Source organism: Hermetia illucens, chromosome 4 (assembly GCF_905115235.1).
Source record: "Hermetia illucens chromosome 4, iHerIll2.2.curated.20191125, whole genome shotgun sequence".
NCBI lineage: Eukaryota > Metazoa > Arthropoda > Insecta > Diptera > Stratiomyidae > Hermetia > Hermetia illucens.
The window spans coordinates 11,378,617-11,395,968 of record NC_051852.1 but is presented as its reverse complement, the minus strand read 5'-3'; the positions used below and the strand labels follow the sequence as shown (position 1 = coordinate 11,395,968).

Here is a 17,352-nt window from a genome sequence, read left to right as displayed (position 1 = left end):
GCTACTGCTTCGGACGAGCCTTTCCCACAATGTTGGCATAATCTAGCATTTGTGGTCTGCCCGAAGTAGGCCCACCCGCAGGCAGTTTGCCTGAAGACGATTTGTTCGGTGACATTTTTTTGTTCGAAGGCAAATGTTTACCTGTGGGCAAGACTTCAGCTCCAGGAGGTGGTGCCAAACGGATCCCGAGATTAGAAGTGTTGACAGAAGGGGCCTACTTCGGCTTGTCTGTTTAAAGCCCAAGTCCCAATTGGACCGGTCCCCAACTGAATTAGAAAAAACCTGATTTCGACACCTCACGTTGCGCCGCGAGATCTTGGTAAGAAGAAAAGAGCTAAAATCTGCCACAGGAGCATAGGTCTTACTATTCCAGGACGTTGAGAAAATCACTTTGTGATTACCCTCGCCTTCCATTTCATTACAGAACCCTTAGCGTCATATTTACGAGTATTCCTTAGGACTATTCAATCTCCTACAGATCTTCCGGACACTTCACAAAATTCCAAATGTCAGTCTTTAATATCGGACAAAATTTTCTTTTTACTAGCGTGGTGCTTTCTTAGACTACCTGGCTTTCCTCTGAGTACCTTTATCGATATTCCTCATTTACACTGAGGTTGGTTCCACGTCTGAAATTGGATCTGGGTTCATATCAAAGCCCTGGATGGTAATTCTTCGCACAAAGCATCTTCAAAAGGTGGCCCATTATCCTCTGATACTTCTGTCGAATTTGACGTTTTACCGACTTAGGGATCTTGAATGTTAGTCACTGCTCCGTTGGTCAGTATCACATCCACGGTATCTTTCATCAACACACGCTGTTTGAGTCTCCTGTCAATATCCGATTCATCGTCTGCCTTGGGAATATCAGTCGCCTACTCCGAAATGAATCTTTAGATCTACCTTTTCCTACCTTTTGAGACCCTTTCAAGAGTTGTACTTGGTGTTCGTCAAGGATCCAAATTCCAAAACTTTTGGAATCCATGATCAGAAGGCTAAACTGACCGTGGATAGGCCACACGTTAAAGAAGGGTGGCAAATGCATTGTTAGTCACACCATGCAATGGAATCCATTTGCCCAAAATGGCCGAAAAGAGGGTCATCCTCAGAGCACTTGGCGCATAACAGTAGAGAAGGAGTGCAAGCTTCTCGGAAAGTCCCTGAGGGAGCTGAAGTGCTTTCTGCGTAATCGCGAGCGATGAGCGATAGCGCGTAGGTTATATTGCCACTTACCTGAATTCTATAGCAAAACTTCCTTCACCACAAATGAATTTGACACATTGGTCTTTCGGATAATACTCTTCGTCGACTGATAAAATTACTCCCTTCAAAACACATTTGCCAGGATGTCCTGTTTGAAAAGATTGTTTTTCATTAGTTTTATTCATATGGTATGAACCGAATTTAAATATGGAGTGCAAATGTCTAAGGCCACCCAAAACAGTAAGACATAGGAAGGAAAATAAGGCCAGATGTTGCCACCCTCTGTAAGAAGGAAATGACTTGGCTGCTCCCAATCATGCTTTTGAAGTGTTCTCCTGGAGTTGTAGACAAAAAGGTGGGTGTGGAGGGGGTTGCTATAACGGATCGTAAAGTTGGAATGGTTGAGCCAGTTGTGCATAAAGGGTTACAATCGCCGCAGGGGAAGAAAGGCACAGAAAGGAACATGGCAACAAGAAGAGAGACGAAGGAGCAGGTGTAGGGGAAGTACAGACGAGAAATAATGAACAGAACTCACGATCCTAAAGAAAGTCAGAAGAGGAGAAGATGGGTTCGGTGCTGAGTGGGGACGCTTAATTGCAATTCAGACTCCACTGCTAGGGGACTTACATCATGCCGTCCAATCCCTCGTCATCATCATCAACGGCGCAACAACCGGTATCCGGTGTAGGCCTGCCTTAATAACAAACTCCAGACATCCCGGTTTTGCGCCGAGGTCCACCAATTCGATATCCCTAAAAGCTGTCTGGCGTCCTGACTTACGCCATCGCTCCATCTTAGGCAGGGTCTGCCACGTCTTCCTTTTCTACCATAGATATTGCCCTTATAGACTTTCCGGGTGGGATCATCTTCATCCATACGGATTAAGTGACCCGCCCACCGTGACCTATTGAGCCGGATTTTATCCACAACCGGACGGTCATGGTATCGCTCATAGATTTCGTCATTGTGTAGGCTACGGAATCGTCCATCCTCATGTAGTGGGCCAAAAATTTTTCGGAGGATTCTTCTCTCGAACGCGGCAAAGATGAAGGCAGTTTTACTTCTCGGGTCGTTCTTCCCATGATGTCGACATCGTCAACATAGGCCAGTAGTTGGGTGGACTTGAAGAGGATCGTACCTCTTGCATTTACCTCAGCATCACGGATCACTTTCTCGAAGGTCACGTTAAGGAGGACGCATGATAGGGCATCACCTTGTCGTAGACCGTTATTGATGTCGAATGGTCTTGAGAGTGATCCTGCTGCTTTTATCTGGCCTCACACATTGGTCAGGGTCAGCCTAGTCAGTCTTATTAATTTCGTCGGGATACCGAATTCTCTCATGGCCGTGTACAGTTTTACCCTGGCCACGCTATCACAGGCGGCTTTAAAGTCGATGAACAGATGGTGTAACTGTTGTCCATATTCCAACAGTTTTTCCATCGCTTGCCGCAGAGAGAAAATCTGATCTGTTACTGATTTGCCTGGAGTGAAGCCTCTTTGGCATGGGCCAATGATGTTCTGGGCGTATGGGGCTATCCGGCCTAGCAAGATAGTGGAGAATATCTTGTAGATGGTACTCAGCAACGTGATACCTCTATAATTGCTGCACTGTGTGATATCTCCCTTTTTATGTATGAGACAGATAATGCCTCGTTGCCAATCGTCAGGCATTGATTCGCTTTCCCATACCTTGAACACAAGTTGATGAACCACTTGGTGTAACTGGTCGCCTCCATATTTAACCAATTCGGCTGTAATTCCATCGGCTCCTGGCGACTTATGATTTTTTAGCCAATGAATTGCACGGACTGTTTCTCCTGAACTTGGTGGTGGCAGTATTTGTCCGTCGTATTCAGTTGGCGGGACTTTCAATTCGCCGATGTTCTGGTTGTTCAGTAGCTCATCAAAGTACTCAACCTATCGCTCTAATATGCCCATTCTGTCGGAAATCAGATTTCCCTCTTTGTCTCGGCTTCATCCTGCTGACTTGTTGGTAAAACTTCCGCGCCTGGTGCGTTTGCTCCCTGTAATTTTCTAGTTCACAGACTTGTTGGTTCTCCCAGGCTTCCTTTTTCCGTCTGTGAAGTCGCTTCTTCGCTCGCCGGAGTTCGTGGTAAGTCTCTGCACGTGCCCGCGTTCTTTGAGAATGCAACATAACTCGGCATGCAGCATTCTTCCGTTCCGTTGCTCGTCAAACCAGCCGTTCCGATTCCTTCGCGGCTGGGGCGAAGTATATTTGTGGCCGTATCAATGATAACGTTCTTCAGGCGGTTGTTAAGATCATTTGTTGATGCTTCATCTCCAGGTCCTCTGTTGACTGCGGTTATTGCGGTATCCATTTCCCTCGCAGAGTGCCGGAAAAATTTCTGAAATTTCGATGAATATTGGGAAAAACTTTAAACGCTTATATCTCCCTTAATATTGAGAATTTCGCAAAAAAGAGCTTAATTTGTGATCACTATGTTTGGTAGAGGATCTGAGCTTCAAAATGGTATATAGGTTGGGGGGTCTGGGTGCCGGAAAAATTTCTGAAATTTCGATGAATCTTGGGAAAAACTTTAAACGCTTATATCTCCCTTAATATTGAGAATTTCGCAAAAAGGAGCTTAATTTGTGATCACTATGTTTGGTAGGGGATCTGAGCTTCAAAATGGTATATAGGTTGGGGGGTCTGGGTGCCGGAAAAATTTCTGAAATTTCGATGAATCTTGGGAAAAACTTTAAACGCTTATATCTCCCTTAATATTGAGAATTTCGCAAAAAGGAGCTTAATTTGTGATCACTACGTTTGGTAGAGGATCTGAGCTTCAAAATGGTATATAGGTTGGGGGGTCTGGGTGCCGGAAAAATTTCTGAAATTTCGATGAATCTTGGGAAAAACTTTAAACGCTTATATCTCCCTTAATATTGAGAATTTCGCAAAAAGGAGCTTAATTTGTGATCACTATGTTTGGTAGGGGATCTGAGCTTCAAAATGGTATATAGGTTGGGGGGTCTGGGTGCCGGAAAAATTTCTGAAATTTCGATGAATCTTGGGAAAAACTTTAAACGCTTATATCTCCCTTAATATTGAGAATTTCGCAAAAAGGAGCTTAATTTGTGATCACTATGTTTGGTAGGGGATCTGAGCTTCAAAATGGTATATAGGTTGGGGGGTCTGGGTGCCGGAAAAATTTCTGAAATTTCGATGAATCTTGGGAAAAACTTTAAACGCTTATATCTCCCTTAATATTGAGAATTTCGCAAAAAGGAGCTTAATTTGTGATCACTACGTTTGGTAGAGGATCTGAGCTTCAAAATGGTATATAGGTTGGGGGGTCTGGGTGCCGGAAAAATTTCTGAAATTTCGATGAATCTTGGGAAAAACTTTAAACGCTTATATCTCCCTTAATATTGAGAATTTCGCAAAAAGGAGCTTAATTTGTGATCACTATGTTTGGTAGGGGATCTGAGCTTCAAAATGGTATATAGGTTGAGGGGTCTGGGTGCCGGAAAAATTTCTGAAATTTCGATGAATATTGGGAAAAACTTTAAACGCTTATATCTCCCTTAATATTGAGAATTTCGCAAAAAGGAGCTTAATTTGTGATCACTACGTTTGGTAGAGGATCTGAGCTTCAAAATGGTATATAGGTTGGGGGGTCTGGGTGCCGGAAAAATTTCTGAAATTTCGATGAATCTTGGGAAAAACTTTAAACGCTTATATCTCCCTTAATATTGAGAATTTCGCAAAAAGGAGCTTAATTTGTGATCACTATGTTTGGTAGGGGATCTGAGCTTCAAAATGGTATATAGGTTGGGGGGTCTGGGTGCCGGAAAAATTTCTGAAATTTCGATGAATCTTGGGAAAAACTTTAAACGCTTATATCTCCCTTAATATTGAGAATTTCGCAAAAAGGAGCTTAATTTGTGATCACTACGTCTGGTAGGGGATCTTCAAAATGGTATATAGGTTGGGGGGTCTGGGTGCCGGAAAAATTTCTGAAATTTCGATGAATATTGGGAAAAACTTTAAACGCTTATATCTCCCTTAATATTGAGAATTTCGCAAAAAGGAGCTTAATTTGTGATCACTACGTTTGGTAGAGGATCTGAGCTTCAAAATGGTATATAGGTTGGGGGGTCTGGGTGCCGGAAAAATTTCTGAAATTTCGATGAATCTTGGGAAAAACTTTAAACGCTTATATCTCCCTTAATATTGAGAATTTCGCAAAAAGGAGCTTAATTTGTGATCACTATGTTTGGTAGAGGATCTGAGCTTCAAAATGGTATATAGGTTGAGGGGTCTGGGTGCCGGAAAAATTTCTGAAATTTCGATGAATATTGGGAAAAACTTTAAACGCTTATATCTCCCTTAATATTGAGAATTTCGCAAAAAGGAGCTTAATTTGTGATCACTACGTTTGGTAGAGGATCTGAGCTTCAAAATGGTATATAGGTTGGGGGGTCTGGGTGCCGGAAAAATTTCTGAAATTTCGATGAATCTTGGGAAAAACTTTAAACGCTTATATCTCCCTTAATATTGAGAATTTCGCAAAAAGGAGCTTAATTTGTGATCACTATGTTTGGTAGGGGATCTGAGCTTCAAAATGGTATATAGGTTGAGGGGTCTGGGTGCCGGAAAAATTTCTGAAATTTCGATGAATATTGGGAAAAACTTTAAACGCTTATATCTCCCTTAATATTGAGAATTTCGCAAAAAGGAGCTTAATTTGTGATCACTACGTCTGGTAGGGGATCTTCAAAATGGTATATAGGTTGGGGGGTCTGGGTGCCGGAAAAATTTCTGAAATTTCGATGAATATTGGGAAAAACTTTAAACGCTTATATCTCCTTTAATATTGAGAATTTCGCAAAAAGGAGCTTAATTTGTGATCACTACGTTTGGTAGAGGATCTGAGCTTCAAAATGGTATATAGGTTGGGGGGTCTGGGTGCCGGAAAAATTTCTGAAATTTCGATGAATCTTGGGAAAAACTTTAAACGCTTATATCTCCCTTAATATTGAGAATTTCGCAAAAAGGAGCTTAATTTGTGATCACTATGTTTGGTAGAGGATCTGAGCTTCAAAATGGTATATAGGTTGGGGGGTCTGGGTGCCGGAAAAATTTCTGAAATTTCGATGAATATTGGGAAAAACTTTAAACGCTTATATCTCCCTTAATATTGAGAATTTCGCAAAAAAGAGCTTAATTTGTGATCACTATGTTTGGTAGAGGATCTGAGCTTCAAAATGGTATATAGGTTGGGGGGTCTGGGTGCCGGAAAAATTTCTGAAATTTCGATGAATCTTGGGAAAAACTTTAAACGCTTATATCTCCCTTAATATTGAGAATTTCGCAAAAAGGAGCTTAATTTGTGATCACTATGTTTGGTAGGGGATCTGAGCTTCAAAATGGTATATAGGTTGGGGGGTCTGGGTGCCGGAAAAATTTCTGAAATTTCGATGTATCTTGGGAAAAACTTTAAACGCTTATATCTCCCTTAATATTGAGAATTTCGCAAAAAGGAGCTTAATTTGTGATCACTACGTCTGGTAGGGGATCTGAGCTTCAAAATGGTGTATAGGTTGGGGGGTCTGGGTGCCGGAAAAATTTCTGAAATTTCGATGAATCTTGGGAAAAACTTTAAACGCTTATATCTCCCTTAATATTGAGAATTTCGCAAAAAGGAGCTTAATTTGTGATCACTATGTTTGGTAGGGGATCTGAGCTTCAAAATGGTATATAGGTTGGGGGGTCTGGGTGCCGGAAAAATTTCTGAAATTTCGATGAATCTTGGGAAAAACTTTAAACGCTTATATCTCCCTTAATATTGAGAATTTCGCAAAAAGGAGCTTAATTTGTGATCACTACATTTGGTAGAGGATCTGAGCTTCAAAATGGTATATAGGTTGGGGGGTCTGGGTGCCGGAAAAATTTCTGAAATTTCGATGAATCTTGGGAAAAACTTTAAACGCTTATATCTCCCTTAATATTGAGAATTTCGCAAAAAGGAGCTTAATTTGTGATCACTATGTTTGGTAGGGGATCTGAGCTTCAAAATGGTATATAGGTTGGGGGGTCTGGGTGCCGGAAAAATTTCTGAAATTTCGATGAATCTTGGGAAAAACTTTAAACGCTTATATCTCCCTTAATATTGAGAATTTCGCAAAAAGGAGCTTAATTTGTGATCACTACGTCTGGTAGGGGATCTGAGCTTCAAAATGGTGTATAGGTTGGGGGGTCTGGGTGCCGGAAAAATTTCTGAAATTTCGATGAATCTTGGGAAAAACTTTAAACGCTTATATCTCCCTTAATATTGAGAATTTCGCAAAAAGGAGCTTAATTTGTGATCACTATGTTTGGTAGGGGATCTGAGCTTCAAAATGGTATATAGGTTGGGGGGTCTGGGTGCCGGAAAAATTTCTGAAATTTCGATGAATCTTGGGAAAAACTTTAAACGCTTATATCTCCCTTAATATTGAGAATTTCGCAAAAAGGAGCTTAATTTGTGATCACTACGTCTGGTAGGGGATCTTCAAAATGGTATATAGGTTGGGGGGTCTGGGTGCCGGAAAAATTTCTGAAATTTCGATGAATATTGGGAAAAACTTTAAACGCTTATATCTCCTTTAATATTGAGAATTTCGCAAAAAGGAGCTTAATTTGTGATCACTACGTTTGGTAGAGGATCTGAGCTTCAAAATGGTATATAGGTTGGGGGGTCTGGGTGCTGGAAAAATTTCTGAAATTTCGATGAATCTTGGGAAAAACTTTAAACGCTTATATCTCCCTTAATATTGAGAATTTCGCAAAAAGGAGCTTAATTTGTGATCACTGTGTTTGGTAGAGGATCTGAGCTTCAAAATGGTATATAGGTTGGGGGGTCTGGGTGCCGGAAAAATTTCTGAAATTTCGATGAATATTGGGAAAAACTTTAAACGCTTATATCTCCCTTAATATTGAGAATTTCGCAAAAAAGAGCTTAATTTGTGATCACTATGTTTGGTAGAGGATCTGAGCTTCAAAATGGTATATAGGTTGGGGGGTCTGGGTGCCGGAAAAATTTCTGAAATTTCGATGAATCTTGGGAAAAACTTTAAACGCTTATATCTCCCTTAATATTGAGAATTTCGCAAAAAGGAGCTTAATTTGTGATCACTATGTTTGGTAGGGGATCTGAGCTTCAAAATGGTATATAGGTTGGGGGGTCTGGGTGCCGGAAAAATTTCTGAAATTTCGATGAATCTTGGGAAAAACTTTAAACGCTTATATCTCCCTTAATATTGAGAATTTCGCAAAAAGGAGCTTAATTTGTGATCACTACGTCTGGTAGGGGATCTGAGCTTCAAAATGGTGTATAGGTTGGGGGGTCTGGGTGCCGGAAAAATTTCTGAAATTTCGATGAATCTTGGGAAAAACTTTAAACGCTTATATCTCCCTTAATATTGAGAATTTCGCAAAAAGGAGCTTAATTTGTGATCACTATGTTTGGTAGGGGATCTGAGCTTCAAAATGGTATATAGGTTGGGGGGTCTGGGTGCCGGAAAAATTTCTGAAATTTCGATGAATCTTGGGAAAAACTTTAAACGCTTATATCTCCCTTAATATTGAGAATTTCGCAAAAAGGAGCTTAATTTGTGATCACTATGTTTGGTAGGGGATCTGAGCTTCAAAATGGTATATAGGTTGGGGGGTCTGGGTGCCGGAAAAATTTCTGAAATTTCGATGTATCTTGGGAAAAACTTTAAACGCTTATATCTCCCTTAATATTGAGAATTTCGCAAAAAGGAGCTTAATTTGTGATCACTACGTCTGGTAGGGGATCTGAGCTTCAAAATGGTGTATAGGTTGGGGGGTCTGGGTGCCGGAAAAATTTCTGAAATTTCGATGAATCTTGGGAAAAACTTTAAACGCTTATATCTCCCTTAATATTGAGAATTTCGCAAAAAGGAGCTTAATTTGTGATCACTACGTCTGGTAGGGGATCTGAGCTTCAAAATGGTGTATAGGTTGGGGGGTCTGGGTGCCGGAAAAATTTCTGAAATTTCGATGAATCTTGGGAAAAACTTTAAACGCTTATATCTCCCTTAATATTGAGAATTTCGCAAAAAGGAGCTTAATTTGTGATCACTATGTTTGGTAGGGGATCTGAGCTTCAAAATGGTATATAGGTTGGGGGGTCTGGGTGCCGGAAAAATTTCTGAAATTTCGATGAATCTTGGGAAAAACTTTAAACGCTTATATCTCCCTTAATATTGAGAATTTCGCAAAAAGGAGCTTAATTTGTGATCACTACGTCTGGTAGGGGATCTTCAAAATGGTATATAGGTTGGGGGGTCTGGGTGCCGGAAAAATTTCTGAAATTTCGATGAATATTGGGAAAAACTTTAAACGCTTATATCTCCTTTAATATTGAGAATTTCGCAAAAAGGAGCTTAATTTGTGATCACTACGTTTGGTAGAGGATCTGAGCTTCAAAATGGTATATAGGTTGGGGGGTCTGGGTGCCGGAAAAATTTCTGAAATTTCGATGAATCTTGGGAAAAACTTTAAACGCTTATATCTCCCTTAATATTGAGAATTTCGCAAAAAGGAGCTTAATTTGTGATCACTATGTTTGGTAGAGGATCTGAGCTTCAAAATCGTATATAGGTTGGGGGGTCTGGGTGCCGGAAAAATTTCTGAAATTTCGATGTATCTTGGGAAAAACTTTAAACGCTTATATCTCCCTTAATATTGAGAATTTCGCAAAAAGGAGCTTAATTTGTGATCACTACGTCTGGTAGGGGATCTGAGCTTCAAAATGGTGTATAGGTTGGGGGGTCTGGGTGCCGGAAAAATTTCTGAAATTTCGATGAATCTTGGGAAAAACTTTAAACGCTTATATCTCCCTTAATATTGAGAATTTCGCAAAAAGGAGCTTAATTTGTGATCACTATGTTTGGTAGGGGATCTGAGCTTCAAAATGGTATATAGGTTGGGGGGTCTGGGTGCCGGAAAAATTTCTGAAATTTCGATGAATCTTGGGAAAAACTTTAAACGCTTATATCTCCCTTAATATTGAGAATTTCGCAAAAAGGAGCTTAATTTGTGATCACTACGTTTGGTAGGGGATCTGAGCTTCAAAATGGTATATAGGTTGGGGGGTCTGGGTGCCGGAAAAATTTCTGAAATTTCGATGAATCTTGGGAAAAACTTTAAACGCTTATATCTCCCTTAATATTGAGAATTTCGCAAAAAGGAGCTTAATTTGTGATCACTATGTTTGGTAGAGGATCTGAGCTTCAAAATGGTATATAGGTTGGGGGGTCTGGGTGCCGGAAAAATTTCTGAAATTTCGATGAATCTTGGGAAAAACTTTAAACGCTTATATCTCTCTTAATATTGAGAATTTCGCAAAAAGGAGCTTAATTTGTGATCACTACGTTTGGTAGAGGATCTGAGCTTCAAAATGGTATGTAGGTTGGGGGGTCTGGGTGCCGGAAAAATTTCTGAAATTTCGATGAATCTTGGGAAAAACTTTAAACGCTTATATCTCCCTTAATATTGAGAATTTCGCAAAAAGGAGCTTAATTTGTGATCACTATGTTTGGTAGGGGATCTGAGCTTCAAAATGCTATGTAGTGTACTGTACTACAAACTATCGCAATATTATTACCGTGCACTGTAAGCTATCAAATCGTAAACATTCATTCCAACCCGCGTCATCATCAAAACAATAAATTACGTAATCGAGTAAACAAAACTTTACAAGATACCATCCCAAGGTACTTGAACTCGATACGACCTAGAAATAAATATTCTAAAAAACGCCAGTGTGAATAAATCACATGCATTGCATTTCTTGCATGCATTTCTAGCTCGAATAAAATGTGTGCACATGGATATGAGTAATGCATATGCACACGGAATGAAATGTGAGATTTGAGAGCACGCGCCTCATGTGAATTATTAGTGAGTGCAGTGTTCGAAGTAATTTGGTGTTGAATTACTTTCGAACCAATTAGGTCAATATTGTTGTTAGTAGATTTAGTGTTATTTTAGGTTTAAGAAATTGTATAAAAGAGAATGAAAAGTTACAATATACGTTCTTATTGATTCTGACTTCATGCGGTTTATTTCTGCATGCCGTATCCTCGCGGCATAAGTAAAGAACTTAAGATCCAAATTAGCAACCACGGCAAGTGTTCAGGGATGGACATATTGCCATCATATCTGCGGTCCCACCGCTTCGTTAGGTAAGGAATTCTAATTCCTTGTGTTCCCTTCTTATTAATTGAACTCTTTCGTTAGCTCCTTGCCATCATCTGAGGATAACTCAGACGGCTCCACTTTGAAATACGATCCTGTTAGCCCGCACAAATCATTACTCTACAATCCTGCCTCTCGTAAATTATCACCACATGGCGATCCAACATTAATATTACATGGCGATCCTGCCATCCAACGCTTAATATTACATGGCGATCCTGCGACTATCGAACCACGGGACTGCGTTATTCCAACTATCGGCCCTGCAACTCATGTTCCTGCGACGGTGAACTGCGACCCCGCAACTTGCGATCCGGAAGTCACCCCAACCGACACCAAAACGGACGAACTGAGGATTTTCAGCCCAGAGGACATCGCAACCATTGATGCACTTTTCCATAGGCTTGAAGAATACATACCCCAGGCAACAACCACGGAAAAGCCACCCGTGTACATACCCACAAAAATTGGCACTTACGATCCTAGAGGACCAAAGCCAAGGGATATCGGAAAATATATTGGAAAGTACAACCAAACAAAGGAAGCCAAGACGTCTGCAGTCAATATTTCCATAACAAAGAAGAGGAAACCCAGAGGCGGTAGAAAGACTCGTCTCAAAAGAGAGCGAGCAGAACTTCACCGACTATTGAGAATCTCAGTCGGTGATCAAAAGAAACTGCTGAAGCAGAAATTATATGAGCTTCGATGAAATGGGCAACCAATGCTCAATTCAGGAACAGACCATCATGGAAGAATATAAGCAGACCATTACAACATCAGCTATATTTATAGTAATTATTTTAGTTTTGTATATGTTCAATAAGTACAACAAAAAATATGTTGTGAAAAAATTAAATAGATCAATTGAAGTCTAATCCACTACTTTCACATTCAAATCTGTTGGTTCCACTTATTTTCCCATCTTCTCTTCAAAAAAAGGGTTATAAGGTTAACACTTTCACTGTATGGATCTTTTAGAGGAATTAATAAGTGAAAATAGCAAAGTCTTAAGTAATTTAAAGAAAAGTTCAAGAGCTCTATATACTTTTGAGACATTGCTCACTAAATTGAATGAACTAAAATTAAGAAAACAAAAATTCAACCAAATTTTGAAAGGTATAACTGTAGAGGATTCGAAATTACTAGACCTAAAAATCAAATTTAAAGCTGAAACTGCAATTCTCGAAGGACACATTTGGCTACAGCTAGGTAAACAAGGATATTCAGTGGAAGATATCCAACAAGACGGTATAACCGAAGAGTTAGAAACCAGTTTGCCAAATCTACAAGAAAATTTCATCATGGCTGATTTCAATTTAGAAACAGCAATAAAGATAATTCCAATCTTTGATGGAAAGTATAAGGAACTAGAACCATTCCTTACAATTGTCGAACTACTATATACGACACTAGCAACAACAGGGAAGACAACACTGATAAACTTCGTCACTAATGTGAAACTCAGTGCCACTGTTAGATTATCATTATGTAACGCCTCCATAACAGATTTTAATTCCTTAAAATCCGAATTGCTAGGGAAATATAAAAATAACCGAACAATCCCGCAAATACATTCAGTGCTAAACAGCACTTACCAAAATAAATCAGGCGTCACGGTATACAAAGACAAAATTTTGTCTCTAGTTGATGAGTTGAATCAACTTCAGATTCAAGAATTGGGTAACCAAGCGACTTTGAGCGAAAAAAAGGTCATCACGCGCATGAACGAGACATACGCGTTAACCATCTTTAAAAAGGGATTAAATGATCAGCTCAAAAGTACTGTATTTTCAGCAAGACCTACAACCTTTTCTGATGCTGTATCTTTAGCACAAGAATTGGAGAATGTAGAGCTACAGGCCACATCCAACATGTTGCACATTAAAGGCAACTGGAGAGGTAAAAGGAAAAATCAAAAACCAAATGATAATTATAAAAATGGTTATAATAAAAATAATAACTGACAAAATAACCGTAGCAATAGTGGAAATAATAACTACAGCTACAATAACAATAACCGCAATAATAATAATAATGATGGTTATAATAACCATAGAAACAGTAACAGTAATAGAAACCATAGAAATAAAAACAACTATAATGACAGACGGAACGTACATATTACCACGAACCAGGGAAACGTAATAGGTTCCGGAGAGGATACACAGAACCTCCCGGAAATAAATATGTAAATAATATTTTCAATATTAGTGGTAACTGTACTAATTTCATTAAAATATACAGTTACGATGCAAAGAGGCATCTATCGTTCCTAATAGACACAGGTGCGGACGTGTCTATATGTAAAAATAATGTTAGTAGGAACTTAGAATATAGAATAGATAGTGAGAATAGAATTAAACTCACTGGTATAACACAAGAAGTTACTACATCGTTAGGAACTTCTTGTCTAGATCTATTAATTGGGGATCAACAAATCAGGGAATCATTCCACATTGTGGACAGTAACTTCCCGATAAATACGGATGGTATTATCGGTAGAGATTTGATGGTCAGTTTCATGTGCAAAATTGATTATGAAACGTTTACAATTACCTTCAATGTAAACGATGAAGAAATTGTGTTACCTATGGACACAAAAAAGTACGATTATTCAAAGGTCAACATATCTGCTAGAACTGAAATGATAGTTCCAGTCAATATAAATGTGGATGAAGACAGTATAGTGTTGAACACAGAAATACAAAAAGGTGTTTTTATTGCAAATACAATCATACCTGTAAAAGGTGTCCAACACATAAAATTTCTCAACACCACCGACGAAGATGTTGTTATCAAACACTTTAATGTTAAAACCGAACCATTAGATAACTATAACATCTTCAGAGGAGAGAAACAAACATACAATGAAACTAGATACAAAAAAATTTTGGAACTAATAAATAAAGACAATTTAGATCAACCCGCAATGATTAGCTTGCTAGAGATAATTAGAGAATATCAAGATGTATTTCACTTGGAAGGAGAGAAACTTTCCACAAATAATTTTTATAAACAAAGACTAAGGACTATAGACAACAACCCAGTCTACATAAAAAATTATAGACTACCTCAAGCCCAAAACACCGAAATCTTACAACAAGTAAAAGACTTGGAAACAAGTGACATTATTGAACCATCTATAAGTCCATATAATTCACCACTGTTAGTTGTACCAAAAAAAAGTACAGATGGCAAGTCAAAATGGCGACTTGTAGTAGATTTTCGGAGACTGAACGACAAAATTGTCAATGACAAATTTCCCTTGACAAGACTAGAAGACGTTCTAGATAAGCTTGGTAGAGCAAAGTATTTCTCAACTTTGGACATGACCAGCTCTTTCCACCAGATTGAACTTCAGAAAGAGTCTAGGCCATTAACAGCATTTTCGACCAACGACGGTCACTATCAATTTAAAAGATTGCCATTTGGATTGAAGATATCATCCAACAGCTTTCAGCGTATGCTTACTATAGCTTTAAGTGGCTTAAGTCATGAAGCATTTCTGTATGTCGATGACATTATTGTCTTTGGATGCAGTATTAAACATCACAATACCAACCTCTGCAAAGTATTACAAAGACTACGACGGCACAATTTGAAATTAAACCCAAGTAAATGTCAATTTTTGAAATCGGAAGTTGTATATCTCGGTCATCTAATAACCGATGAGGGAATCAAGACCGACCCATCAAAATACAAAACAATTAGAAACTATCCAATTCCAAAAAATGCCGATGAAGTACGTAGATTTGTAGCATTCTGCAACTACTATAGGCGTTTTATTCCGAATTTTGCCGAAATCGCTAAAAGTTTAAATTCATTATTAAAAAAAAATGTTACCTTTAATTGGACAGACCAATGTCAAAAAGCATACGAAACATTAAAAAACAAATTGATAGAACCACCAATTCTCCAATACCCAGATTTTGACAAACCATTTATCTTAACTACGGATGCATCAAACTACGCTCTAGGTGCAGTATTATCTCAAGGCGAAATTGGCAACGATTTACCCATTTCATACGCAAGCAAATCACTAGCTAAACACGATATCAACAAACCTGTTATCGAAAAAGAACTTTTAGCTATACACTGGGGAATAAATTTTTTTAGACCGTATCTATATGGACGGAAATTCATAGTCGTGACAGATCACAGACCATTAGTTTCTTTATTCACCCATAAAAACCCTTCATCCAAACTTACTCGAATTAGAGTCGACCTATCTGATTATGATTTCACGATCGTATACAAAAAAGGCAGCATGAATACGAATGCTGATGCCTTGTCAAGAATCGAACTAGATTCTGACTCCTTAAAAGCAATGGTACCTCCAGAAATAGACATTAATGCGAAACGCAAGTTATTAGCAATTACAAGGGGAATGGCAAAAAATCAAAAGGATAACAAACCAGAAGTCTGTAATAAGGGCACCCACACAAAAATAGAATCTGATCAACTCTATTGTTGGGATTGCACCAGCTTATCCGACATCACCGGTGTAACAAAATTAAAATTTATCCTGCGCAGTGAAAACAATAAAAATCATGAAAATGATAAAATTAATATCGTACGTACAAATAAAATGGTAGTAGTACATTATAGCGATAAATCTGATGAGAAATCCGTTTCCATCAATGATAAGCGACCAATGGAAAATAATACCAGATATGGCACAAATAATGAGAAGAATAGTGATAATCCACATTCAAAATACGTTTTGATTATGGAGAAACTATTAAAATTCGCGGAACATAATAACATATATGAACTCTCATTATCTGATAAAGATGTCATATTTAAGTCTATAGACAAACAAATATTTAAAAGAATATTTAATAAGTTGCAACAAAAAGAAAGTACGCGTACAAAATTAAAGATAATAATATACAAGCCACCCACAATAATAACTAATGCAAATGAACAGACAAAGCTAATAGAGGAATATCATAACTCACCCCACGGAGGACATTTAGGGATTCGTAAAACTTTGTTGAAGTTAAAACAACGATATTGTTGGAAAAATATGAACAATATGATTAAATCCCACATAAGAAATTGCACAGCATGCCAGATAAACAAACAAGTTAGGCATACTAAAGAAAAAATGATTAAAACTGACACTCCATCAACAAGTTTCGAAACTGTACAAATAGATACAGTAGGTCCATTAAAAATCTCGAATGGATATAGATACATATTAACCCTGCAATGTGAATTAACAAAATTTGTTGTAGCATTCCCACTAGAGAATAAAGAAGCAAACACTATAGCTTTAGGCATAGTTAATGAATTTATACTAAAGTATGGACATTTTAAAACACTTAAATCGGATCTAGGAACCGAATTTACTAATAAGCTAATGAGCGACATATGTGCATTGCTCAAAATAAAACAAATATTTTCTACCCCGTATCATCACCAAACTTTAGGAACAGTTGAAAGAAACCACCGAGTACTAAATGAATACATGTGTTCTTTCGCAGATGATAACCAATGGGATAAATGGGTACCATATTATACATTTGCGTATAACACCACCCCAAATATAGATACTAACTACACTCCATATGAATTAATTTTCGGAAAACTACCATGCCTTCCAAATGACATATTGGAAGATAACAACCCAGTATATAATTTAGACAATTATGCCAACGAACTAAAAGTTAGGTTGAAAATGTCAATAACTAAAGCGCGTAAAATTATTGAAAATGTCAAAATAAAAAGGACAAACAAACAAAATTATATAAATCCCTTGAACATAAAAATCGGAGATCAAGTATTAGTCAAAAATGAAAGTAGGAAAAAACATCAACCCCCTTACAAAGGTCCATACACTGTAGTAGAAGTTGACAAATGCAACACTTTAATTGATATATCAGGAAATTTGAAATCCATACATAAGGA

The 17,352-nt window shown here is 38.3% G+C and overlaps 1 protein-coding gene across 1 annotated transcript in view; it reads right to left on the bottom strand.

The window, feature by feature from the left end:
- LOC119656265 overlaps positions 1–17,352 on the bottom strand; it is a 23,651-nt gene extending 6,299 nt beyond the window's left edge. The window contains exons 1-2 of the mRNA XM_038062686.1: positions 16,401–17,352; positions 1,234–1,351 (exon numbers count right to left, since the gene is read on the bottom strand). Coding sequence (XP_037918614.1) covers positions 1,234–1,351; positions 16,401–16,815 — 533 coding nt within the window. The 5' untranslated portion in view covers positions 16,816–17,352. The remainder of the gene's footprint in view (positions 1–1,233; positions 1,352–16,400) is intronic.